Source organism: Hippocampus bargibanti, linkage group LG17, assembly GCF_051943395.1.
Source record: "Hippocampus bargibanti isolate YZ-2025 linkage group LG17, ASM5194339v1, whole genome shotgun sequence".
Classification (NCBI taxonomy): domain Eukaryota; kingdom Metazoa; phylum Chordata; class Actinopteri; order Syngnathiformes; family Syngnathidae; genus Hippocampus; species Hippocampus bargibanti.
The window spans coordinates 3,628,947-3,656,166 of NC_142750.1; the positions used below are offsets into that span (position 1 = coordinate 3,628,947).

General features: G+C 40.6%; 1 protein-coding gene across 4 annotated transcripts in view; it reads left to right on the forward strand.

Moving 5' to 3' along the window:
• LOC148885272 (voltage-dependent T-type calcium channel subunit alpha-1I-like) overlaps positions 1 to 27,220 on the forward strand; it is a 124,411-nt gene that overhangs the window by 86,444 nt on the left and 10,747 nt on the right. For 2 of the 4 annotated variants that reach the window (XM_089019108.1, XM_089019109.1), the window contains 19 exons: positions 276 to 366; positions 1,898 to 2,043; positions 3,414 to 4,142; positions 4,835 to 4,935; positions 7,215 to 7,338; positions 7,581 to 7,649; positions 8,739 to 8,917; positions 11,084 to 11,210; positions 11,458 to 11,583; positions 12,534 to 12,623; positions 14,153 to 14,345; positions 15,270 to 15,421; positions 16,807 to 16,916; positions 18,101 to 18,234; positions 18,564 to 18,634; positions 19,699 to 19,777; positions 20,902 to 21,023; positions 22,579 to 23,001; positions 26,840 to 26,989. In XM_089019108.1, the coding sequence (XP_088875234.1) occupies positions 276 to 366; positions 1,898 to 2,043; positions 3,414 to 4,142; positions 4,835 to 4,935; positions 7,215 to 7,338; positions 7,581 to 7,649; positions 8,739 to 8,917; positions 11,084 to 11,210; positions 11,458 to 11,583; positions 12,534 to 12,623; positions 14,153 to 14,345; positions 15,270 to 15,421; positions 16,807 to 16,916; positions 18,101 to 18,234; positions 18,564 to 18,634; positions 19,699 to 19,777; positions 20,902 to 21,023; positions 22,579 to 23,001; positions 26,840 to 26,989 (3,216 nt within the window). The remainder of the gene's footprint in view (positions 1 to 275; positions 367 to 1,897; positions 2,044 to 3,413; positions 4,143 to 4,834; positions 4,936 to 7,214; positions 7,339 to 7,580; positions 7,650 to 8,738; positions 8,918 to 11,083; positions 11,211 to 11,457; positions 11,584 to 12,533; positions 12,624 to 14,152; positions 14,346 to 15,269; positions 15,422 to 16,806; positions 16,917 to 18,100; positions 18,235 to 18,563; positions 18,635 to 19,698; positions 19,778 to 20,901; positions 21,024 to 22,578; positions 23,002 to 26,839; positions 26,990 to 27,220) is intronic. The other 2 variants (XM_089019110.1, XM_089019111.1) reach the window with 1 other exon arrangement.

Here is a 27,220-nt window from a genome sequence, read left to right on the forward strand (position 1 = left end):
GAATTGCAATATATTTCCATACGTTTAAATAATATTGAACATATTGCCTTCGTCCTCCTCAGGTATTGCAGTTTTTCTTGCAGTTCATTTCTCAAAATTAATTGACCACCATTGCTCGGTTGGAAATAAGATAATTTGCAAACAAAAAAAAATTAAAATAGTCCAGCGAATGAAATGAGGGAAGGACGCGTCCGGCAGTAATTCTTGATTATTTGCTTTTGCGATGACAACATTACGCGTATTAATCTCACTCTGCTGTCACCGTTCTCACACAGGGAGATGCAAATCGCTCTTACTCCGATGATGACAGGTCCTCCTGTAATTTTGACGACAACGAAAAGCAAAAGGACTCTCCGCGCCTCTCAGGTTGTTATTCACACAATGGTACTTCAAACCGTTGACATGGTTATTAACGCATTCACTGCCATCCATTAATTTATTCGGGAATTGAAAATATGTCGTGGAGCGCCATTCCCGGATTTGTTTGGGTTTTGGTTTTTCTTGCTAGAGGTGCCGATAAAGTGCTGGTCAGCAACGGTGACCCCGTTCAACCGGGAATAACTCAAATAGATCAAGTTAGCTAGCTAGCTAATAGATTGCTAGCTAGCTAGTTAGACAGCTAATAGATAGCAAATAGATGGGAAATAAATAGCTAGCTAGGTAGCCAGCAACGGTTTCTAACGTATTGACTGTTTATGGAGTCCGAAAACTCAATATTCTGTGGGTCCTGCAATTTGAGTGCCAATGACAAAAACCCTGGCACTGGAGTGGACACATTTTTGCACATCGTCTGGCAGTGAATTAGACAATTTTAATTATTAGAAATTGTAATTATTTTTTTTGAATGAATAGCATAACCTCAGCCTCTATTAATAATAATAATAACACATTTCATTTATAAGCACATTTCAAAACTCTCAAGGACACTTTACAGTCACAAGATATTTTTTCTGCGGGTGAGCAGCGGCAGCCACACGTGCCAGCGTTCGCTCAACCCGGAAGTAAAATAAATAAATAAATAAATAAATAAAAATAACAAATAATATGACAACACAAAAACACAGACAGCCATTGATTCTTCAGCACTTGCTGTACCCTCTTTGTGACATGAAGCAGTTCTAGATGAAAGAGGAGAGGATCAAAGCGTCGTTTTCAGCAGTGGATCAGGGACGTCATGGTGGAATGTGCACGTCTACTACAAGCTAAATGTTGAAAGCAAACACGCAGCTGTAGCATCCATTCTATTGTAGCGCCTTATAATGCGGTGCGCCTTAAATATGAAAAATGTTTTCATTCATTACAGGTGCGCCTTGTAATGTGGAAAATACACCAAATCGACCTCTGATTTAAACTGCAAGATTTGAAAATTGAGTTGTGAGCGAGCAAAATGATGCGGAAGGATGGAACGTTCTGGCAATGAATGAGTTAATAATTTGAAAAACTAATTGCTGTGATTGTTTTTGTATGCTATCTGCCCGACAAATGCTAATTTTCTTTGCTCCGACCTCATTTTCCTCACCTTATTTTAGCATCTTTGTCTTGTCCACGGAGCACAATTGGCATTTCTCTTCTCTTTTCTTCCTCTTGGCCAAAACCAAAGCACCCGACTCCAATAAATTAGCATATATCAGCGCATTTAAAACCTTTAGTGTTTAAAGATCGGACAAAGTGCTGGCAGGTCATAGCCATTAAACCTTCCTGTCTGTGTCTTAACTGGCCATTATGTCACTTGGGGAAATGTATTCTTGAATGTAATGGCGTAGCAATTCAGCTAGCTGCACTGACGTCAAGGTAAAATGGAGAAGAAAAATGTCGCAATCTGTTTCCGCGTGCTGCGAGGCTCTTTGGTTAATTCGTACATAAATAGCCCTTTTTTTGGACTTGCCTTTTCAAACAGACCCAAAGATCTGCACGCTGACCCCGAATGGCCACTTGGATTTGCCTGCTAGCTTATTTCCAGGAGAGAGGCTGAGCTTTGCTCATGGGTCGAGGAAAAACAGCGTCATTTCTCTCGGCAGGGCCAACTTGGAGCACAAAGCAGCGGTAAGTGAAAGACCCGCAAATCGTTTGTGACGGCGGATTGATTTGAGCTGTAAGATAGCTGTAGTATAGTGATACCTTGGCTTACGAACTTAATTGGTTCCCAGACAGAGTGTGTATGGTGAAAAGTGTGTATTCCAAAAATTCATTTCCCATAGGAAACCATTAAAATGAGAATAATCCGTTCCCAGGTCCCCAAAAAACATCATTTTCTACTTTATGATTTTCTAAGCCTTAAAACTACACCAAATATACCTTATTTATATACCTTATTTTGTAATAAATGTGCTATGGTATTATAATTAAAGAAATAAAATGTACTGTACAATAAAGTCGTTTTATTGACCTTTGTGATGGTCGTTGATGGCTTGATGAAATGGAGTGGCCGGTTTCATCAGTATTAAACACTTGATGAGGAACGTAGCCTTCTTATTTCACCATCTTGAGGAATGATCCCTTGGAGGTGATTTCTCTGCTATAATTTTACCTAGTTCCTCATCAATTGTGTTCTATTTAGCTGGGTTGATAGCTTTTTGCATCAATTGTACAGATGGCTTGTGCGGGTTATTTGTGGAGCCTGATTAATGGGAATCTTAACCTTGCAGTCTACACTCTTTGAACTGTCAAAGTTGAAACGAGTCCAAATTTCACTGTTTTCTATCTATTTTGTCACTCTCTCTCTGTCGTCTGCCCGTCTCTTTAATGTTTAAACCACCTCTCCGTCACTGCTGCGTTCTTGACCAATCACGTGGCTTTAACCGACGACTGCGTGGAATGGAGGACCAAAACAAGCCCGCTGTCATTTTCTTGTCAAGAAAACAGGCTCGTTCGCGAATGACACATCAGTCATTGTGGCAGCTCCGTGTGTATCCCGAAAAATAGTTTTTATGCCAAGGTAAAAATTTTATAAATGTAACGTTCGTAAACCGAAAAGTTTGTAAGCCAAGGGGTTCGTAAACCGAGGTGTCACTGTAAATAGCGTTTTTATTCGAATGTGACAGGCTATATTTTGCTGACTGTATAATTTTGCGGATTGTCTGAATGTCAGTGTATCCAGGATTTTTTTTCAGCAGCAAATGATTGGTTTTATCGTGGCTTTTTAATTTGCCAAAGTAACGATACGATCAAGTGAAAAGGCTATTTAGCTGATTGAAAATGCACTGTATGGAACATTTTGAGGCACTGTTAATTATTTAATCCAGTGGTGGGGGGGGGGGTTGCTAAAACGTTTTGGTTTTGCCACTTAACTCATTCACTGCCATTCACAAATTTATTCGGGAATTGAAAATATGACGTAAAGCGCCACTCCCGAATTTATTCTGGTTTTATTTTATTTTTTATTTTAGTGTGAGAAACGTCTGATTGTCTTTCAGTATCCAAGTCGCGGTTACCACAACTGGGGTCGGCCGTTACCCCGCCAGCATCAAGCCCCGTGGGCTCGTCGCTCCAGTTGGAACAGCCTCATCGGAGGCCGACCTTGCTCCTCTTCATCTCCTTCCACGAGTCCGACGTTTACGTCCACTTCAGCGAGACCTTTCTACGGTTACGGCTTAGGGGCCTTGGGAGGGGTAGTCGGAGGAAGCCTTCGGATCCGAGGTCCCCGTGCTTCTTCATCGCCCTTGCGTCACCTCCACGGCGAACGACCAGATGAAGAAGAAAGTCTAATCTCACCTCCCGCTGTTGCTTCTCACACGCTTCATCTTCACCATCCTATCCTTCAGGGACATTTTATACCCAGGAGGGACCGTCGGGCTCTTTCTCTCGAGCTTCCTCAACTGCTTCAGGTCCCGGGAGCTCCCCATTATCCTCCTTTGCCGCATCGTCCCGTGTCTCCTGCGGCACTGCACCCTCACCAGAGGAAAAGCTTCCCTGGCGGGATGGTCATCGGTTGCGGCGATGGCTTTGAGAGTCTGAGCGTCATCAGTGGAGTGTACCAAGACTGTAATGGCAAGACTCCTCCGGCACAGATTCTTCATCCACCTCCCAAACACCTGCCTGAGCAGGCTCGTAGGACAAACAACCGAAGGCTGATTTCAGAAGTTTTTCCTCAGGTGAACACACGCAACAAGGGCCAGGAAGACATGGATGATGAGTTGGATTATGTAAGTCACTGTTTTCAGCTACTCAAATGGTTTTTTTTTTTCTACTAACTTTGGTGTAGTTCTGCTATGGCGCAAGCTAATCGATACAGAAACTTGAACTCAACTCAAGATGTCAACATTTTTTTGTGATATTTTAAATGGGAACGTCATTATCGGCTACTGCTTAGATAAACCTATCATTAGTCATGCTTAATCATGGCTAATCATATATTTTAATAGAAAAAGCGTTACTAATTGTGACCCGATGTTATCATAACACAAAAAAAAAATGGCCATTCCATTCCATCAAGCCATCAACGACCGTCACAAAGGTAAATAAAATGACTTTATTATACGGTACGGTTTATTTCTTTAATTATAATACCATAGCACATTTATTATACATAAAATAAGGTACATTTTGTGTCGTTTTAAGGCTTAGAAAATTAGAAAGTAGAAAATGATGTTTTATGGGGACCTGGGAACAGATTATTCTCATTTTAATGGTTTCCTATGGGAAATTAATTTTTGGGATACACACTTTTCGCCTTACACACTCTTTCTGGGAACCAATTAGGTTCGTAAGCCAGGGTATGTTTCAATTCTGTAAATAATTCAAACCTTGGTATAGTTTTGTGTTTACGACCCCCCCCCCCCCAAAAAAAAAAAAATGGTGTGATGGATCAGCCTGATAGGGTGTTTTTCTGTTGCAGAGCTTATGCTTCCGTATCCAAAAGATGTTGGAGGCACACAAGCCAGATTGGTGCGAGACCAGAGAGGACTGGTCCGTGTTTCTCTTCTCTCCACAGAACAAGTAAGTCCCTATCAGAATCACAAAGCCTTTAATAGTGGGAACAGTTGGTCTTGTTTTTGAGTTGGTGACGAGTCCTCACGTTACGTCACTGAAGGAACGCCCCTGACCGAAAAAACGACACATTGTAGCAGTCCTTCCATCACGTCAATGCATTTTGCTGTACTTGGATTGGTCTGAAAAGGTCGTGTAGCACCAAAAAGAGGCAGAAGAGGGTGACAAAGCTTAGTGTAAGGAATTAATCAGCCTGTGGAAACGGGATTATTAATTCCTTACACGGAGCTTTGTCGCCATTTTCTGCCTCTTTTTGGGTGCGACATCCCCCCCCCTATTGCCTCAAAATGGCATGGAATAAATTATTTAATCGATTGCAAACATGTATGCTTTCCTCTTCAGAACTATTTGAATCATATTCATAACTGGATGAGTAACAACAAAGCATATTCTCTGAATCTGAAGCCATTGTTTTGATTCTCCAGCAAGGCAAGACGTCTTGGGGTGACACCACGAACAAGGGGGCGGGACCTTCTGAAACTGGCCAATTCCGGGTTCATTTTTTTTGCTGATTTTGGACACTTTAAGTCATTTTTATTGGTGTTTTGCATTTGACTAAAAATATACTGCATGTTTTGAGTATTTTAGATGCTATAAAACGTTTTTCTGATGTCAGTTAGGAAACAAAAAATGGTGTCGGTTGTCCTTTAAGTGATACATTAATAAAACAGTTTTCTTTTCTTCCTTGTGATGTCGGTGCCCTGATAGCTTAGCAATAAAAGCTCTGGGTCACTGTTGGCACTTGATTGCGTAGATCATTCCTCTTTTAATTAGCCCCAGGAAATTTCACAGCCCCCCCCCAAAAAAAAAAATAGTGCACCCCTCCCTGCATCTTCGCTCCTCGCATCTCATCAAAAGCGACTCCGTTAGAAGTATCAGTTGCAATTTGAAGAAACACACATGGAAAAGGGAGGGAGGGGAGAGCTTATTTAATATCCTGTATCATCGTTTGTGGTTTCAGTCGATGCAGCTTTTTTTGTTTAATAAAATGCATACAAATGTTGCCGCCCGGTTTGTAAAACAAATTATTCTTTTCATTAAGTCCATTTTCTTTTCCTGCCATTGCAGTCGGCATGGCTGTGAGGATATTTAATTGCTTTTGGCCAGCAGCAACAATGCCACGTGCCAAATTTGGAAATGCCTGTTCGGTGTATTTCATCCCATTGTATCTGTTTTTGATGCGTTCTCAGTTCTGCTTTGCTACAGCAGGTTTAATCGTTGCGTTGTAATGGAAGTGGAAGAGAACGATTTGAATTGTATTGGAACGGGTGCGGTTATAGTAAAAAAAACAAAAAACAAGTGGATTAATAATAATACATACTAGATAATAATACATAATAATACATTTCATTTATAAGCGCCTTTCAAAACTCTCAAGGTCACTTTACAGTCACTGGATCAGTTTTTCTGTGGGTGAGCAGCGGCAGTCACCCGCGCCAGCATTCACTCAACCCGGAATAACTCAAATAAATGGAAAGCTAGCTAACTAGCTAATATATAGCCAGCTATCTATCCAGCCAGCCAGCTAAATAGCCACATAGCTCACTAGCTAACAGATAGCTAATAGATAGCCAGCTATCAATCCAGCCAGCCAGCTAAATAGCGATGTATATATTGCGTTGTATTTTGGACAGCTGCCCTCATTTCAAGCTCATATAACTTAAGACCCATATAGTTTAGGAATTAACTCTATTTCTGATAAATCTAGATCTGATCTAGATCGATAGCTATTTGATAGCTAATAGATAGCCAGCCAGCTAGTCAACAGATACCCAGCTAACCAGCTAGCTAGCTAGCTAATAGCTAGCGACCCGGATAGATAGCATTTGGTGTCTAGAGTCTTCAGTCGATTTTTAACGGACTTTACTCCACTATGTACCACCACCTTTAGCATGTTCCCGCTATGGGAACTATCGGTACTATGCAAAAAATGCAACATGGCAACACACAACTTTCATGTACGTCATCTGGTGCCATTCAAAAGACCATTCATTTCCTGTTTTTCTTCATTCTTTTTTTTCTCCCTTTTTAAACTACAGTAAAGTCTCGTTATATCGATATTCAAGGGAGTCCAAAAAAATATCGATATAACCGGGACTATCGATATATCCGACCCTGTTTGCATGTAATTTTCTCCGTGCGTGCATAGAAATAGTATCGATATAACCGGGACTATCGATATATCCGATATCGATATAACGAGACTTTACTGTATATTCCCGGTTTAGGTTTCGACAGATTTGCCAATCTATCATCGCTCACAAGCTCTTTGATTACGTGGTGCTGGCCTTCATCTTTTCCAATTGCATCACGGTGGCTTTGGAAAGACCCAAGATCCTCCAGGGCAGCTTGGTAAATCAATCCAATGCATAGATGCACGTGTATGACTCATGAGTATGTCGGATTATTGCTTCGGACTAGTTTTTCGGCAATAATTCATTCCAAATGATTTTGTTGTTTCTCGAAAAAGCACCATAAGGAAAGCAGAACTTGTTTTCATTTTTATTATTTGACCGTCAAAATGCAAATTTCCCTATTAAGGTTTTCTGAATCTGATTCAACTTCTCTTGTTGTCTTTTGGACTTTTTTTTTAGGAAAGGGTCTTTCTCACCATATCCAACTACATCTTCACTGCCATCTTTGTGGGCGAGATGACACTCAAGGTAACTTTTTTTATTCCATTACCGTCATGGTGGCAATGACACCCCCCCCCCCACACACACACACACACACACACACACACAATACCACAACTACACGTGCGCAACGGTAATCCTTCCTTGTAAATCCCTTTTTTTTTCCACACCGCCCCCCTTGAATCCCCTCTCCTTCCATCTCCCCCTTTGTTTTCTCTGCGATCCTTTAGCACAAGTGGGCCATTCATTATGCACCCCCCACAATCAATTATTAACCAATCCCACGCCGTCAAACGGCCACGGACTTGTCAGCCCCCACCCCCAGGCCGAGGTGTACACGTATCCCTCTGTCTTTGTCTGAGAACCTTGAAATAACACATGTTGGCTGGAGCGCTCGTGTAGCATTCATCTCGCCGCAGGATGCCGATGCCGAGTAAAAGGCACAACGCAGCAGGCTTGACGAAGTGGTCAGCATGTTGCTCGATATTTCAGTGGAGAGGGAGGGAGGGGGGTCTTTTTGAGGGTGCAGTATACAACTACAGTGATACCTTGGCTTACGAACTTAATTGGTTCCCAAGAAGTGTGTGCAAGGCGAAAAGTGTGTATTCCAAATATTAATTTCCAATAGGAAACCATTAAAATGAGAATAATCCGTTCTCAGGTGCCCATAAAACACAATTTTCTACTAAATAAGCCTTAAAACTACACAAAATATCCCTTATTTTATGTATAATAAATGTGCTTTGGTATTGTAATTAAAGAAATAAACTGTACTGTAGAATAAAGTTCAAAATAATGAAGGCAAATTGACATTTTCGTGTTTATTATGTTTGTTAAAGTCATAAGTGCCTTGCACACAGCGTCCGAGAGGACAGTAATTTCATCCGTGCTGCAGAGATCCAGCTCCAAGAACCGGCTCGTTAGCGAACGACACATCACTCATTGTGGCGCTCCGTGTGTTTCCCGAAAAATAGTTTGTATGCCAAGGTTATATTCTCGTGAATTTAACGTTCGTAAGGCGACAAGTTCCATTAGCCGAGGTATCACTGTAATTGATCGTCTGTAGATCTGTTACGAGAGTGGACATCTTATGGTGGTTTGTGGTCTCCTCTCCAGGTGGTCTCCATGGGCCTGTACATGGGGGAGCAAGCGTACTTGAGGAGCAGCTGGAACATTCTGGATGGCTTCCTTGTTTTTGTGTCTTTAATCGACATTGTCGTGTCGATGGCGGGCGGGGCGAAGATTCTCGGGGTGCTCAGGGTGCTCCGGCTACTTAGGACGTTACGTCCTCTCAGGTGTGGTAAAAGCAATGGATCAAAAAAATAAGTGTTGAATTTTACGGTGTGTAAGGCGCACCGGAGTATAAGGCGCACCACCAATGAATGGTGTGTTCTCAAATCTTTTCCATATATAAGGCGCACTTTCCATGCATGAACAAAAGGTTGCCAAATATACAGTAAAGTCTCGTTATATTGATATTCAAGGGAGTCCGAAAAAATATCGATATAACCGGGACTATCGATATATCCGACCCTGTTTGCATGTAATTTTCTCCGTGCGTGCATAGAAATAGTATCGATATAACCGGGACTATCGATATATCCGATATCGATATAACGAGACTTTACTGTAATATATAAATATATAAAAGTGTTCCAAATACAGTAAAGTCTCGTTATATCGATATCGGATATATCGATAGTCCCGGTTATATCGATACTATTTCTATGCACGCACGGAGAAAATTACATCCAAACAGGGTCGGATATATCGATAGTCCCGGTTATATCGATATTTTTTCGGACTCCCTTGAATATCGATATAACGAGACTTTACTGTATAAGATACACCACATTATAAGGCGCTACATTAGAGGCTGGGGTTATGCAGTACTTCTTCAATGAGGGGAAATGGCTGCTGACTTATAATATTACATCACATATGTAAATTTCTCCACTGTGAGACTAATAAAGGCATATCCAATCCAATATAAGGTGCATGGTCATCTTCTGAAGTAAATGAAGGCTTTTGGGTGCGCCTTATACACTAGAAAATACAGTATTTATTTATTTATGTGTTCATTTATTTGATTGTTTGGTTATTATTTTTTGTGCCAGTGTATTTTCTGGAATATAACGAATGAAATATTTAAAAACATTTTCCATACATAAGGTGCGCCGCATTATAAGGGGCACCTTCAACATATGACATATTTCAAAACCTTTTCCATACATAAGGCGCACCGCATTATAAGGGATACCTTCAATTAATGACATATTTCAAAACCCTTTCCATACATAAGGCGCACCGCATTATAAGGGATACCTTCAATTAATGACATATTTCAAAACCCTTTCCATACATAAGGTGCACCGCATTATAAGGGGCACCTTCAATGAATGCAATATTTAAAAATATTTTCCATACATAAGGTGCACCGCATTATAAGGGGAACCTTCAATGAATGACATTTTAAAACATTTTCCACACATAAGGCGCACCGCATTATAAGGGATACCTTCAATGAATGACATATTTCAAAACCCTTTCCATACATAAGGTGCACCGCATTATAAGGGGCACCTTCAACATATGACATATTTCAAAACCTTTTCCATACATAAGGCGCACCGCATTATAAGGGATACCTTCAATTAATGACATATTTCAAAACCCTTTCCATACATAAGGTGCACCGCATTATAAGGGGCACTTTCAATGAATGCAATATTTAAAAATATTTTCCATACATAAGGTGCACCGCATTATAAGGGGAACCTTCAATGAATGACATTTTAAAACATTTTCCACACATAAGGCACACCAAATTATAAGGCGCATGCTCAGCTTTTGAAAAAAAAAATCTATACTTTTCGGTGCGCCTTGTAGTGCAGTAAATAAGGACCATTTTTAACTCATTCACTGCCATTCACGAATGTATTCGGGAATTGGAAATATGACATAGAACGCCATTACTGAATTTGTTTGGGTTTAGTTTTTTCTTATTTGGGTGCCAATTAAGCGCTCGCCAGACCTCTGGTAATGTTTTTTTCCCTTCCACAAGAGGGCTGCATTCCCATTTTTTACCCATTTCCACGCTTTGTTCCAGCTTCAGCTGTTGTTAAAGCGCGATATAAACCAATATGTATGCATTGTATTGTACTGTATTTTGTACTGCTGCCTTCATTTCAAGCTCAGATCACTCCAGATCCATATAATTTAGGAATTAACTATTTTTTTCTGATGAAAGAAGAGAGTCTAAGGTTACTTACGCTGCATTGAATCTTTATGTAGTCCTAAAACTCAAAATTCTGTGGGTCCTGGAATTCGAGTGACAATGACAGAATCCCTGGCACTGGAGTGGATACCTTTTTGCACACCGTCTGGCAGTGAATGAGTTAATTGTTTTATTTGCGCCCCCCACCCACCTATCCCCCCCAAAAAAAAACTTCCCCGTGCAGGGTGATTAGCAGAGCTCCAGGTTTAAAGCTGGTGGTAGAGACCCTCATCACTTCTCTCAAACCCATCGGCAATATCGTCCTCATCTGCTGTGCTTTCTTCATCATCTTTGGTATCCTCGGCGTCCAGGTAAGGCACTTTTTTGAGACGCTGCAGCTTTTCACAGAAGATCATAATTTTAATCATGGTCCAATTCATTTCGCGAGCTTATTCTTGCCTGTTTTTTTTTTTCCTAATCAGTGGCTATTTTGTCAGGACTGTGCTTGGTCATCTTTTTTTTTCACAAAGAATTTCATTTACCTGAGCTCATTATTTCCATTTTACGTTCTTTTTCACCGAGGCTCATTTGTTTATGGTCTATTTATCCCCCCGACAGTTATTCAAAGGCAAATTCTTCTACTGCTTGGGCCCTGATGTTAAAAATATTACCAACAAATCTGATTGTCTCCAAGCCAACTACAAGTGGGTTCACCACAAGTACAACTTTGACAATTTGGGGCAGGTTTGTACTTGTATTATTTATTTATTTATTTATTGTATTTTTTATTTTTTATTTTTATTTTTATTTTTATTTTATTTTTATTTTTTTGTTATTTATTTATTTATTTTAATTATTATTATTATTATTTGATTTTGTTTGTTTGTTTGTTTGTTTGTTTGATTGTTTGTTTGTTTGTTTGTTTGTTTGTTTGTTTGTTTATAAAAAGTTTTGTGTAGATCAAGGGTGTCAAACTCATTTTTTGCCAGGGGCCACTTTGTAGTTACTGTTTTCTCTCGGGGGCCATTTTGAATTTGGGGAAGCCATTAGAATGTTTAATCCCCTCCATATATTACATACAGAACACACAACAAATTCATAAATAACTAGTTTTTTGAATCAGACGTAAAAAAGAATGACTGTTATTGTGGGGACAATTTGAAATTTCGGTTCAGAATTTAGCAAGCCTCATAGATGTTAGATTTGCTTTTGCGGACCAAATAAAATGACGTGGCGGGCCGGATCTGGCCCCCGGGCCTTGACTTTGACACCAGTGCTCTCAAAAAAAAAAAAAAAAAAAAACGGTTTCCGGATGTTTAGGATATTATTTTGAGAACCATATTTACAAAATTAACTAATTCCCTGCCATTCCCGAATTTATTCGGGAATTATAAAGTATGACGTTGAGCACCATTTACATGGGACAATTAGAAATTTTGGTTCCAATTTTGATTTGCTTTTGCGGGCCTAATAAAATGATGTAGCGGGCCAGATTTAGCCCCCGGGGCTTGAGTTTGACACCCAAATTCCTCTCACCCTCTCATATTAGAATTTATGATAAGCCTCAATGAGACATCTTTATTGTCTGGGGCCAGTACGGTGACCTTAGAACTCATCGTTGGCTTTACAAAGTTTAACACCCGTAGTGTAAATGTTCTACTGGACCTTTTATTCCATTCTCAACTCCTGTTCAGGCCTTGATGTCCTTGTTCGTACTGGCCTCCAAGGACGGTTGGGTCAACATCATGTATCACGGTTTGGATGCTGTCGCTGTGGACCAACAGGTAAACACTTTTAAGCAACCAGCGAGATCATATTATTGGGTTGTTGGGTTGTCCTGTGATGAAAAAAAACAAAATACTGTATTTTCCGGTGTATAAGGCGCACCGGCGTATAAGGCGCACCCCCAATGAATGGTGTATTTTCAAACTTGATCTATACATAAGGCGCACCGGATTATAAGGTGCACCTTCAATGAATGAAAAATGTTTTCCAAATATAACATATAAATGCATAAAATGTTTGCAAATATAAGGCACACCCACGTTATAAGGCGCTGCAGTAGAGGCTGGGGTTACGCACTACTTCTACCGTAGGGAAATGGAGTCGGTGGCTGTTGACAGTTACTTCACATATAAGGCGCACCTGCGTATAAGGTGCAGGGTCAACGTTTCAAGAAAACCAAAGCTTTTGGGTGCGCCTTATACACTGGAAAATACGGTAGTTTGCTTGGATACTTTTGTTCAAAATGGATCACTAGACTTAGGACAATGTTTTGGTGCAGAAGGAACTGGCGAGCCTTCAAGGCAACTGCCGTATTTTCCCATGTATAAGGTGTACCGGAGTATAAGATGCACCCCCAATGACTGGTGTATCTTCATTTTTTAATATAAAGTGCACTTTCAATCAATGAAAATTGTTCCAAATATAATATATAAATACAGTAAAGTCTCGTTATATCGATATCGGATATATCGATAGTCCCGGTTATATCGATACTATTTCTATGCACGCATGGAGAAAATTACATGCAAACAGGGTCGGATATATCGATAGTCCCGGTTATATCGATATTTTTTCGGACTCCCTTGAATATCGATATAACGAGACTTTACTGTATATTAAATGTTTGCAAATATACGGCGCACCACATTGCTATCTGTCTATCTATTAGCTATTTATTGGCTAGCTGGCTAGCTATTAGCTGTCTTGCTGGATGGCTATAAACTGTCTATCTGGCTAGCTGTTGGCTATCTGGCTATCTATTCGCTATTTATTTGCTATCCATTAGCTAGCTGGCGAGCTTTCTCCTCAGTAGCTCGCGAGCTATGTGGCTACTTAGCTGACAGGCTAGATGGATAGATGGCTATATATTAGCTAGTTAGCTAGCTTTCTATCCATTTGAGTTACTTCGGGGTTGAGTGAACGCTGGCGCATGTGGCTGCCGCTGCTGAATCGCATAGAAAAACTTTATCCTGTGACTGTAAAGTGACCTTGAGAGTTTTGAAAGGTTATTATTGTAAGGCGCGACGGTAGAGTCTGGGGTGACGCACTACTTCTTCTACAACGGAAAATGGACAGTGGCCGCTGATAGTAGTTGCGAGACCTGTTGTGGCTCAATATTACTGCAAATATAAGGTGCACCTGCGTATAAGGTACATAGGTCATCTTTTGAAGAACATCAAGGCTTTTGGGTGCGCCTTGTACACCGGAATATTCGGTACTTGAATCACTGTTGTATGAGAAAGTGCTTTCTAATTACCCCACCACTCTCCCCCTTCTTTTCCACGCCAACAAAACCTAAATGCCAAAGCCTGTGACCAACAACAACCCCTGGATGCTCCTCTATTTCATCTCCTTCCTCCTCATCGTCAGTTTCTTCGTCCTCAACATGTTTGTCGGCGTGGTGGTAGAAAACTTTCACAAATGCCGCCAACACCAGGAAGTGGAAGAGGCCAAAAGGCGCGAGGAAAAACGGCAGCGCCGGATGGAAAAAAAGAGGAGAAGTAAGACCACGAGAACGATGATGTCATTTAAAGGACAACCGACGACTCCGGACAAGTTGTGTCGATCATTTGTAAAATCACTTGAAATGACTTCTACTGAGCGTATTTTACAAAGATTCCACCGCATAGAGCTATAGTTTACGTTTTAAGACTCGCGCTGAATATTCAGGAAGTCTTGTTTTTCAGTTGGTGACGAGTCCGTACGTGACGTCACGGTAGGTATCGTAACTGACCGAGAAAGCGACACACAATGCATTTTGGGTACTTTGTTTGGTCTGAAAACATCGTGTTGATCCGTGTTGATGGCGAAATTAGAAGGAAAACACATAAATAACGCGATGGAGAATCGTTGTGTGTTGCTTTAAGACGACTATTTGATACGAGCTGACACAAATTCCCAGCAGACAAATCAGCCCATTTCTAACAGAGCTTGAGCGCCATCTTGTGCATTTTCTGGGACACTACATTGCTGTCATTGATGGCTCAAATTGATACGCATGTACTTCTTTAATCGATTGTGAACATTTATGCTTTCCTCTTCAGAACTATTTGAATCATATACATAACTGGATGAGTAACAAGAAAGCATATTCTCCAAATCTGAACTCAGTGTTTTGACTCTAGAGCAAGGCAAGACGTCTTTGCGTGACGTCACGAACAAGGGGGCGGGACCTTCTGAAACTGAAACTTTCTGAAGTCATTTTGAAGTAGTTTTTGGACACTTGAAGTCATTTTTATTGGTGTTTTTCATTTGACTAAAAATATCAGCCTGCGCGTTTTGGGTATTTTAGAGTCTATAAAACGTTTTTCTGATGTCAGTTAGGAAACAAAAAAAAAAATGGTGTCGGTTGTCCTTTAAAATCTGATGACAACAACAATGACGATATTTGACATATTTGATACATTTCCTCTGCTCACTAACAGAAGCCCAAAAGCTTCCTTACTATGCCAGCTACAGCAACGTGCGACTGATGATTCACACGCTGTGCACAAATCACTACCTGGACCTCATCATAACCTTCATCATCTGCATCAACGTCATCACAATGTCCCTGGAGCACTACAATCAACCTCACGTAAGAAGAAGAAGAAGAGGGCTAGCTGTCTAGCGCTGACGTCTTCATTTAGCGTTCGCTTCCCCTTTGCTCCTTATTTTGATTGTATTTTTGACAAAACGCTGGCAGTTTTACAGGCTTGTTCTCAAAGGGGATGACATTTGATGGTGTTATTTTCGAAACAAATGTGAATTCATCCCGTTGCTGAGGCCTCTCCATAAATGTGCAGGAAGGCGCGCCGTGTAGTTTAAAATGATTGTTTGGGATGACATTTTAGAAACACGCACCCACACGAAAGGGAGACGACAGAGCTTGAAACAAAAAAACAAAAGTGAAAAAAAAGTGAAATGGATAGAAAATGCAGTGAAAATTCGTTTCAACTTTATTTATAGTTCAAAGGCAGAGTGTAGACTGCAAGGTTAAAATATCCCATCAATCAGGCTCCACAAATAACTCGCACAAGCCATCTGTACAATTTGAAGAGAAAAGACAAGCAAGGGAACCAGCTATTAATGACGTTTCTAGTGTGTCTGCCTGCATCTGTTGCTGTTGCAATATCACAACTTCTAAGATGTACAACCCAGAGGTCCTTGAGATACTATGCAAAAAGCTATCCATTCCATCTAGTTGTCAATGACCATCACAAAGGTAAATAAAACAATTTTAATATACAGTACAGTTTATTTTTTAATTACAATACCACAGCACATTTATTATACATAAAATAAGGTAGATTGTGTGTAGTTCTAAGGCTTATTTAGTTGAAAATTATGTTTTATGGGGACCTGGGAACGGATTATTCTCATTTTTATGGTTTCCTATGGGAAATTAATGTTTGAAATACACACTTTTCACCTTACACACAATTTCTGGGAACCAATTAAGTTCGTAAGCCAAGGTATCACTGTATATCCAAATTGAAGCCAATCATTAGTCTTCTTAATTTGAATACCATGCCCCTGGACGTCCCAAGCATCAACGTCCATTAAAAAAACACAACGTAGACATTTTAATAGGTTGTTCTTTCCATGAGCTGATAAATTTATAACCTGGCTAATGAGCTCTTCCTGTGAAGGAGTTTACCAAGTCCTAAATTAGTCCGAGGCCAGATCTCCTACATAAAGATGACAGGTTAACAGGCGGTGTCTGTTCACCTCAGATTGACCCCAGGTTTTCTGTGCTTCCATTGCGGGCCTTGTGTTCAACACATCTTGAAACTTTTAAATATGATAACTTCTCTATTCTCTATCGCTTTTACAATGTCATGTTGAAATGTATACGTTAGCGTTTTTATAGAGGATGCTGGTTGCTTTTTACACTCCCAAAAGTGATTCCCTGAACACCCCACCCCGACCCTCGTCCTGAGTGCAACTGAGACTCTTCCAACCATCTTTTCTTCTCCCCAGTCTCTAGATCTGGCCCTGAAGTACTGCAATTATTTCTTCACGTCCACTTTTGTGCTGGAATCCATTCTCAAGCTCATTGCCTTCGGCTTCCGTCGCTTCTTCAAAGACAGGTGCCCTGACAATTTCTTCCTAGTTGTTACATTTATGGTGTGCAATGAGCTATAATGTACAAAAAAAAGATGATTTGCATAATCATCTCGAAATTATAGCGGTGAAGAAAACTGGACCATTTTTGTCCGAGATTAAAGGACAACCGACACCATTTTTTGTTTCCTAACTGACATTAGAAAAACGTTTTATAGCATCTAAAATACGCCAAACACGCAGGCTGATATTTTTAGTCAAATGCAAAACACCAATAAAAATGACTTAAAATGTCCCAAAACTACTTCAAAATGACCTTGGAGATGCCGAGTTTCAGAAGGTCCCGCCCCCTTGTTCGTGACATCACACCAGGACGTCTTGCCTTGCTCTAGAATCAAAACAATGGCTTCGGATTCGGAGAAGATGCTTTCTTGTTACTCATCCAGTTATGTATATGATTCAAATAGTTCTGAAGAGGAAAGCATAAATGTTCGCAATCGATTAAAGAAGTACTTGCGTATCAATTTGAGCCATCAATGACAGCAATGTAGTGTCCCAGAAAATGCACAAAATGGCGTCCAAGCTCCATTTGAAATGGGCTGATTTGTCTGCTGGGAATTTGTGTCAACTAGTATCAAATAGTAGTCTTGGTGCAACACACAACGATTCACCATTGCGTTATTTATGTGTTTTCCTTTAAATTTCGCCATCAACACGGATCAACACAAAGTTTTCAGACCAAACAAAGTACCCAAAATGCATTGTGTGTCGCTTTCTCTCGGTCAGGGGGCGGTCCTTTCGTGACGTCACGCACGGACTCGTCACCAACTCCAAAACAAGACTTCCTGAATATTCAGCGCGAGTCTTAAAATGTAAAATATAGCTACATGCGTTGGAGTCTTTATAAAATACGCTCAGTAGAAGTCATTTCAAGTGATTTTACAAATTATGGACACATCACGTCGGTTGTCCTTTAAGTTGAATGTAACACCATGATATAATATCCACTCAAGACATGTCTGATGATGAAGTAAGCATATTTCGACAAAGAATTTCCAATGTACCGTATTTTCCGGTGTATGAGGCGCACTCAAAAGCCTTGATTTTCTTGAAAAAAATTACCCTGCGCCTTATACGCCGGTGCGCCTTATATTTGAAGTCATATTGAGGCACAACAGGTCTCGCAACGACACACTTTCCCCTCTGGCAGGTGGAACCAACTGGACCTTGCCATTGTGCTTCTGTCTGTGATGGGAATCACACTGGAGGAGATTGAGATCAGCGCCGCGCTGCCTATCAACCCCACCATCATCAGGATCATGAGAGTACTGAGGATCGCACGAGGTACTCGTCGTACTTAAGAAATACTCTCCAATGTACGAGATTTAAGGATTGCAATGATATTTGGCGCGTTCACGGTGTACAGAGGCGTCAACCTATTGGGCTGTTTATAAGCAGGTGGTCGGCCATTTTGTTTTTTGGCCGATTCGAGATTTGTATACAATCAAAATAGTAATTGACATATTTCCTCTTTACTATATGAACACAAATAAAGGTCAACTTGCATGAGATGACCTCTTCACTCTGTTCTTTGTTGCGTTAGCAACAAAAGCACAAGTGTTCGCATCGGAATTCCCTCACTGAATGCATTTTCCGTCCACTCATTCACACAGTCCTGAAGCTGCTCAAGATGGCGACCGGAATGAGAGCCCTGTTGGATACGGTGGTCCAAGCCCTGCCTCAGGTACAATGGACGTACATGCATATAATAATAATAATAATAATAATCATCATCATAATCATAATCATAATCATAATAACAATCAATAATAGTAATCATAATAATCATCATAATAATCATAATAATAATCACTGATCATAATAATAATCATAATAACAATCAATAATAATAATACATTTCATTTATAAGCGCCTTTCAAAACTCTCAAGGACACTTTACAGTCACAGGATAAGTTTTTCTGTGAGTTAGCAGCGGCAGCCACACGCGGCAGCGTTCACTCAATCCGGAAGTAACATAAAGTTAAAAAATAATAATGATATTAAAGTAAAATAATAATAATAATAATAACAAATAATATGACAACACAGATACAGGATATTTTTTCTGCGGGTGAGCAGTGGCAGCCAGCGGCAGAATGGTGTCTTTTCAAACTTTTTCAGCTTTGGAGTGACCCTTATACACCGGAAAATACGGTAATCAAATGTTTTCGTCTAGATACATACCAAACCGTGTCAGAACTGCATTTCTACCCCACATTGATAAACCAGTAGACTGGTTAAGCACCCCCTCCCCCCCCACACACACACACACACAAAAAAAGAACGTTTCACAGCCAATTTCTGTATTTTCCGGTGTATAATGCGCACCGGAGTATACGGCGCACACCCAATAACAAAATATTTTAAAAAATACAATTTGACCTTCTCCGCATCCAAAAGTAAACAAACACAAAAAAAATCCAAAGCTTCGATTGAAGAAGATTAGCATCCGTTGTGAAGAGAAAGGTTACAGCTTCCTGGTTTTCTGTATTTGTGTTTATTTTATGTTATTTTATTTTTTTATTGATTCCTCTCATTAACATTGACCCCTTTGCTCTGTCCCAAAGGATCTTAGGGAGGTAATTAAAACTCAGGCAAATTAAACCGTTGCAGTGTGTGTGAGAAAAAGAGGTCATGAATGTGTTGTTTCCAAAAGGTGATTTCTTTTTTTAAATAAATGTTAAAATATTCTATATCTTGGGGAGAGTGAGTTCCGTAAAGCTCTTTGTCATGTCATGTTTGTTTCAGGTGGGTAACCTGGGTCTGCTCTTCATGCTACTGTTTTTCATCTACGCCGCCTTAGGAGTAGAGCTTTTCGGAGAACTTGGTGAGTCACCTTTTTGTCAAAACGGCTTAGGGTTTGAAGATTTGTTATGAGAGAGGGTAGTCTTGTTTTTGGATGTACAGTAAAGTCTCGTTATATCGATATCGGATATATCGATAGTCCCGGTTATATCGATACTATTTCTAAGCACGCACGGAGAAAATTACATGCAAACAGGGTCGGATATATCGATAGTCCCGGTTATATCGATATTTTTTCGGACTCCCTTGAATATCGATATAACGAGACTTTACTGTATTTGTTTATGTATTTTTGTTGTTTGTTGTTATTTGTGTTGTTTGTTGTCTTAGATATACTTTAACAGTATATCTGCAACCAAATCCATTTCTTCTCCTCCGTCAGCCATTGTGGGTTGACAAAACCGCTATTAAATCAACAAAACAATATACAGTAAAGTCTCGTCATATCGATATTCAAGGGAGTCCGAAAAAATATCGATATAACCGGGACTATCGATATATCCGACCCTGTTTGCATGTAATTTTCTCCGTGCGTGCATAGAAATAGTATCGATATAACCGGGACTATCGATATATCCGATATCGATATAACGAGACTTTACTGTATGTATTTACTGCTGCAGCTCGCTAGTGTGCTACAGTGTGCTAGCTCATGCCACTGAGGCGAGTATGCTCTTACGACTGGCAGCTCGCGATAATGATTGGCTAGTGACTAGCCAATCATGTGACTAGCCAATCATAATTTGCAAAAATTCTGACGTTGCCAGCGCCTTCCAGCAGGCCTCAGGTTGCCATCTCGAACTCTGATTGGTTAAAGCAACAGTTTCATCATCGACATTGATTGATGCTGCAGGGCCTGCAGAACTGATTGTGAAGGCGTCAGGTCGATTTCTGACCCTGGTAACAAATAATGGCTGTAATGTGATTGGTCAAATGCTTAAATATGAAAACACACGTGTGGAAGCAGCGCAACAGGGGAAACGTAATGAAAGGAATCTGAAAGACAAATCAGTCTGTGATTCGGATATTTTTAGGCCAGCAGAGAAGGCCTTGCAGACCTTGACGGCCCACCACTGCCCTCTTGTGATATCAAGTTATGTTTTCATCATTCCGTCTTTCCCCCCCAACCCTCCTTCTGATCCTTAGTTTGCAATCAAGACTACCCGTGCGAGGGCATGAGTCGTCACGCTACCTTTGAGAACTTTGGCATGGCCTTCCTGACTTTGTTTCAAGTCTCGACGGGCGACAACTGGAACGGCATCATGAAGGTGCGTTGGATTTAGCGCATGCTAACCGCTTTCCTACGCTAGCTGGAGCGCGCCGCTGACCAATGACTTTTATGTCTGATGACATTTCACTCACCTCGTTCAACCGAGCGTCCACAAGATTCCCTCGAGAGATACAAAAAAAAGACAAACTATTCTTTTGTCTTCATCATGACTTCCGTTAGCGAAGAAATATGCTGGCTAGGCAACCGGCGACGCACATTTCCGCACCGATGGGAAGGGAAGTGACTGCGGCGAGACTAATTACCCTTCGATGTTCACCTCCTGCAGTTACGATGCGCTACGTAGCCGCATGAAGGAGCAGAATTTATAATAATAATTATAATAATACATACATTTCATTTATAAGCGCCTTTCAAAACTCTCAAGTTCACTTTACTGTCACTGGATCAGTTTTTCTGTGGATGAGCAGCGGCAATCACACGCGCCAGCGTTCACTCAACCCGGAATAATTCAAATTGATCAAAAGCTAGCTAGCTAGCTATTCGATAGCTAATAGATAGCCAGATAGCTAGCTAATAGATAGCCAATAGACAGCCAGCCAACTAGCCAGCTAGCTAACATTTATTTTTATGAAGGTGCAACAAGTGTGGATGATGTTTGGCCATCAACCTTTCATCGCGTTTTATATAATAATAATCATACATTTCATTTATCAGCGCCTTTCAAAACTCTCAAGGACACTTTACAGTCACATGATATTTTTTTTGCGGGTGAGCAGCGGCAGCCACGCGCGCCAACGTTCACTCAACCCGGAAGTAACTCGGAAAAAATATTAAGACAAATATGGTAGATAGAAAGCTAGCTAGCAAGCCTTGTAGAAGGGAAAAACATTGCCAGAGGTCTGGCCAATGCTTTATTGGCACCCAAGCATGAAAAATCAAAACTCGAGCAAATTCGGGAATGATGCTCATATTTTCAATTACCGAATAAATTTGTGAATGGCAGTGAATGAGTTACGTAACGTACCTAAAATACATTGATACATTGGCTTACGAACTTAATTGGTTCCCAGACAGAGTGTGTAAGGCAAAAAGTGTGTATTCCAAAAAATAATTTCCCATAGGAAACCATTAAAATGAGAATAATCTGTTCCCGGATCCCTATAAAACATAATGTTCTACTTCCTAATTTTTTAAGCCTTAAAACTACACAAAATATACCTTATTTTATGTATAATAAATGTGCTATGATATTATAATTAAAGAAAAAAACTTCTATATAATAAAGTCGTTTGATTTACCTTCCTCATCAATTGTGTTCTGTTTAGCTTGGTTGATAGCTTTTTGCATCAAGTGTACAGCTGGCTTGTTCGGGTTGTTTGTGGAGCCTGATTGATGGGATATTTTAACCTTGCAGTCTACACTCTGCCTTTGAACTATCAAAGTTGAAACTCTCTCACTGTCATCTGCCTGTATCTTTATTGTTTAAACCACTTCCCTTCCATCCAAATGTTGGATTTGGCCTAAAAAAAATCCATTTTATTTATTGTTCCGATATTCCAAAATAATGCTTGTCCGCCATCTTGTGTGTTCAGGATACATTGCGGGAGTGCCCACCAGATCACGCCGCTGACGTGGATTACGCCTGCAATCCAAGCCTTCAGTTTATCTCGCCCATGTACTTTGTCTCCTTCGTGCTCACCGCCCAGTTTGTGCTCATCAATGTGGTGGTGGCCGTGCTGATGAAGCACCTGGACGACTCCAACAAGGAGGCCCAAGAGGAGGCGGAGATGGATGCAGAAATTGAGCTGGAGCTGGCCCAGGGCACCCTCTGTTGCATGGGCGCACCCGGATGCGGGGGGTTGGAAAAAGGACCGGTCGCCGCCGCGTCGGCCCCCGGTGTCGACGGCTGCGGGCGGGAAGGAGCCGGAGGGAGGACGCGGACGTCTGCCGGCGCCCGGGCTGTACCGTACGACGCCGCTGACTCCAATCGGCCGCTGTACTCGCCGGCGCATGAGGTGAGTGTCATTTCCGCGTGTGCGTATTTGCCTCTTGGGATCTATAAAATCAATAAATACAGTGAGTCCTCCGCTTAGGAACTTAATTGGTTCCCAGACAGTGTGTCAGCCAAAAAGTGTGTATCACAATTTTTTTTTCCCCATAGGAAACCATTAAAATGATAATAATCCGTTCCCAGGTTTCCATAAAATATACTTTGCAACTAAATAAGCCTTAAAACTACACACAACATACCTTATTCTATGTACATCAATAAAAATATTTTTTTTCCATTAACACATTCACTGCCATTCCCGTTTTTTTTTTTGAACATATGACGTAGAGTGCCATTCCTGAGTTTGTTTGGGTTTTGTTTTTTCTTGCTTGGGTGCCGATAAAGCACTGGTCAGACCTCTGGCATTGTTTTTTCCCTTCCACAAGGGGGCAGCATTTCCCTTTATGCTATGTTAGCGCTTCAGCTCTTGTTAAATAATAATAATAATAATAAAAATAATAATAATAATAGTGCAGCGTGTTCTAACGGAGACAAATTCCTTGTGTGTTCTACATACTTGGCAATAAAGATGATTCTGATTCTGATAATAATAATAATAATAATAATAATAATAATAATAATAATAATAATAATAATAATAATAGTGCAGCATGTTCTACCGTAGACAAATACCTTGTGTGTTCTACATACTTGGCCAATAAAGATGATTCTGATTCTGATCCTAAAGGCATATACTGCTTGAAGATGTCTACGATAACCCCTAAAAGCTTCAATGAAATTAAAATTTAAGATCCAAAAGTGAACACAACCATAAAACATGGCTGTCAATTTGATGAAAAAAATGAGTATCTTTGGTCAGCATCAATCAAATTATAACACAAAATTTTGTCTCCCCCCGCCCCCCCCAATATAAACAGACCCGCCGATACACTTGAGGAGCCGCTATGTGAATACACAAGCGTCTTCGTTTTATTTCGGGTAGTAAATCTGATTGCACTTTTTGTCTTTCGCATCAGGACTTTCCAACGTCAACTTTATAAAGTCAACGGTGAGTTATAAGGCCACCGTATTTAAAATAAAATCATGATGTCTCTTTGAGGATTGTAATAAATCCTATTGTAGCGGCGTGGGTGGGTGGGGGGAATTGGTTAATCCACGGGTGTCAAAGTCAAGCTAATAGATTTTCAAGGCGTCTTGAATGAGATAGACTTAAGACGAATAATAGATACATTTAATGAAGAATGAAGAGTAATAATACATTTTTATTAGCTGTCTATTCGCTAGCTAGCTAGCTTGCTATCTATTTGAGTTACTTCCGGGTTGAGTGAACGCTGGCGCGTGTGGCTGCCGCTGCTCACCCACAGAAAAAAAAAACGTATCCTGTGACTGTAAAGTGTCCTTGAGAGATTATTATTATTATTATATTAATATATAATATTTAATTTAATAATTAATACAATTTAATATTAATATAATGTTCTCCACTGAGACTAATAACGGCAAATCCAATCCAATTATTATTATTATTATTATTATTATTATATTAATATATATAATATTTAATTTAATAATTAATACAATTTAATATTAATATAATTTTCTCCACTGCAAGACTAACGGCGAATCCAATCCAATTATTTGTTATTATTATTATTATTATTATTAGTAATCATATTATTATTATTATTATTATTATTATTTTATTATATTAATATATATAATATTTAATTTAATAAGTAATAAATTTTAATATTAATATAATTTTCTCCACTGCGAGACTAATAACGGCAAATCCAATTATTATTATTATTATTACTATTATTATTATTATTATTATTATTAATATTATTAATATTATACATTGACAAACATATCTCATACACGAATCCAAGTTTCACCACCATTATCGCCTTCTTGTCTATCAATCTCAAATTGGAGACAAGGTCGCCAGGAGGGGGGGTCGGGGGGTCACACAAGTCAGACGTGCATGGCATGAATGGGGTCCCTGATTAGCCGCTTGGTCCTCACAATAGAAAGACGAGCTCAAAATAACCTCTCGCCATCACCGTGACGAGTCGGCGGCGGAATACGCGAAGCGCTAACAATCGCTAAGCCGGACACGAGCGGGTGCCTCATTGGACTCCCACACCCCTCATTTCCAACGTTGGTGCATTTCATTCATTGCGTGAGATGCTCATGATAGCTAACGTGCGTTAGGGTGACTCATCGGCTGCCATTCACCTTCACTTCGCAAACTCTTAGGGAGACATTTTTAGATGGAGGAATATATTGCAGAGCGGGGAGAACACGTAGCTCGCCCTGCGGTCTCTCTTGAGTGATTTGCATGAAGGGATCTGTAATTTACTCAGTCCCGTCCGTCCCAGGGTTTAGTGTGTTTTTCAATATGAGTGTGTGTTTAATAATAATAATATTAATAATACATTTCATTTATAAGCACCTTTCAAAACTCAAGGTCACTTTACAGTCATGGGATACGTTTTTGTGTGGGTGAGCAGCGGCAACCACATGCGCCAGCCTTCACTCAACCTGGAATAACTCAAATAGATAGAAGATTAGCTAGCTAGCTAATAAAACGTTTTCCAACTATGCATTTTGGGAGGAAGAGGATCTGAGGGAACGAGAGGGAATAGAAATTTGAAGAAGGTCAGATAGGTATGGGGGGCAGAGAGAATCGATGTTACGAATTTTGGGAGGAAGTGAATTTCAAAGTTTGGGGGCAGAGCAGCTGAAAACTCTGTCCCCCATCGTGCTGAGACGGGCTGGGGGGGCACACAGAGGTGGAGGGAGGGAGAGGATCTGAGGGAACGAGAGGGAATAGAAATTTGAAGAAGGTCAGATAGGTATGGGGGGCAGAGAGAATCGATGTTACGAATTTTGGGAGGAAGTGAATTTCAATGTTTGGGGGCAGAGCAGCTGAAAGCTCTGACCCCCATCGTGCTGAGACGGGCTGGGGGGCACACAGAGGTGGAGGGAGGGAGAGGATCTGAGGGAACGAGAGGGAATAGAAATTTGAAGAAGGTCAGATAGGTATGGGAGGGCAAGGTTATAGATAGCTTTAAGTTAAAAAAGAAATCATTCCTAAATTATATGAGTCTTGAGTTATCTGAGCTTGAAATGGGGGCGGCAGTACAAAATACAATCCAGTACATACATATTGATATATATATAGCGTTTTGACAACAGCTGATAAATTAAATTCCCGGATGAATGAGTGAATGGCAGTGAATGAGTTAATTATCCAAACCCAACAACGTTAGCGCTTTCGACAACGCTACCATGACTGCGCTTTGCCCTCGCCCACATCACGCAGTCGTTTACGAAGGAGAGAATCCGTCCTGCGAAAGGTGGCTAGGGAGGAGCGCTCGCGTTTGATTGACTGAGAGAGAGAGAGAGAGAGAGAGAGAGAGAGAGAGAGAGAGAGAGAGAGAGAGAGAGAGAGAGAGAGAGAGAGAGAGAGAGAGAGAGAGAGAGAGAGAGAGAGAGAGAGAGAGAGAGAGAGAGAGAGAGAGAGAGAGAGAGAGAGAGAGAGAGAGAGAGAGAGACTTGGCTAATGAGTATTGAAGACATTTTTTTTTCCTTTTAAAAAAATAGTAGTATGCTTTATGGTGCTGACTTTGTATCTTTTACATGCCCAGAAGCATTTTTGGGACCCTGACAGCTTGTCTTTGCATTTCCCTGCGTGGTCTTTGTCCTGGCATGTTGGCATGTGCACACCCTCGTGCCTGCGTGCAAATCTGGTCTGCTGGCCCGCGTCCTGTGCGTGCGTGTTCTTGTATGTGTGTGTGTGTGTGTGTATGTGTATGCATGTGTGTGTGTTCCAGGAGAGCCAGTGGTTGGACAGCGTATCTCTTCTGATCAAGGATTCAATAGAAGGGGAGATGCTGATGATCGACAATCTCTCTGGTTCTGTTTTCCACCATTACTCGTCCCCTCTACCCTTCCGTAAAGACCACAGAGGCCACCCACAAGAGGTACCCACCCTCATGTGACGTCGTACACAAATGCAGCGCATCCACAGGACACACACATCCGCCGGACTACCTATTGGGGTCTTTATGGTGGAAAAAAAAATCATATTTTGACAAAAGCAGCGCAAAGTTAACCAAAGTAAAATGACACTACAGTGATACATCGGTTTACGAATCCCTTGGCTTCCGAACTTTGCGGTTTACGAACGTTACATTTATGAAAATTTTACCTTG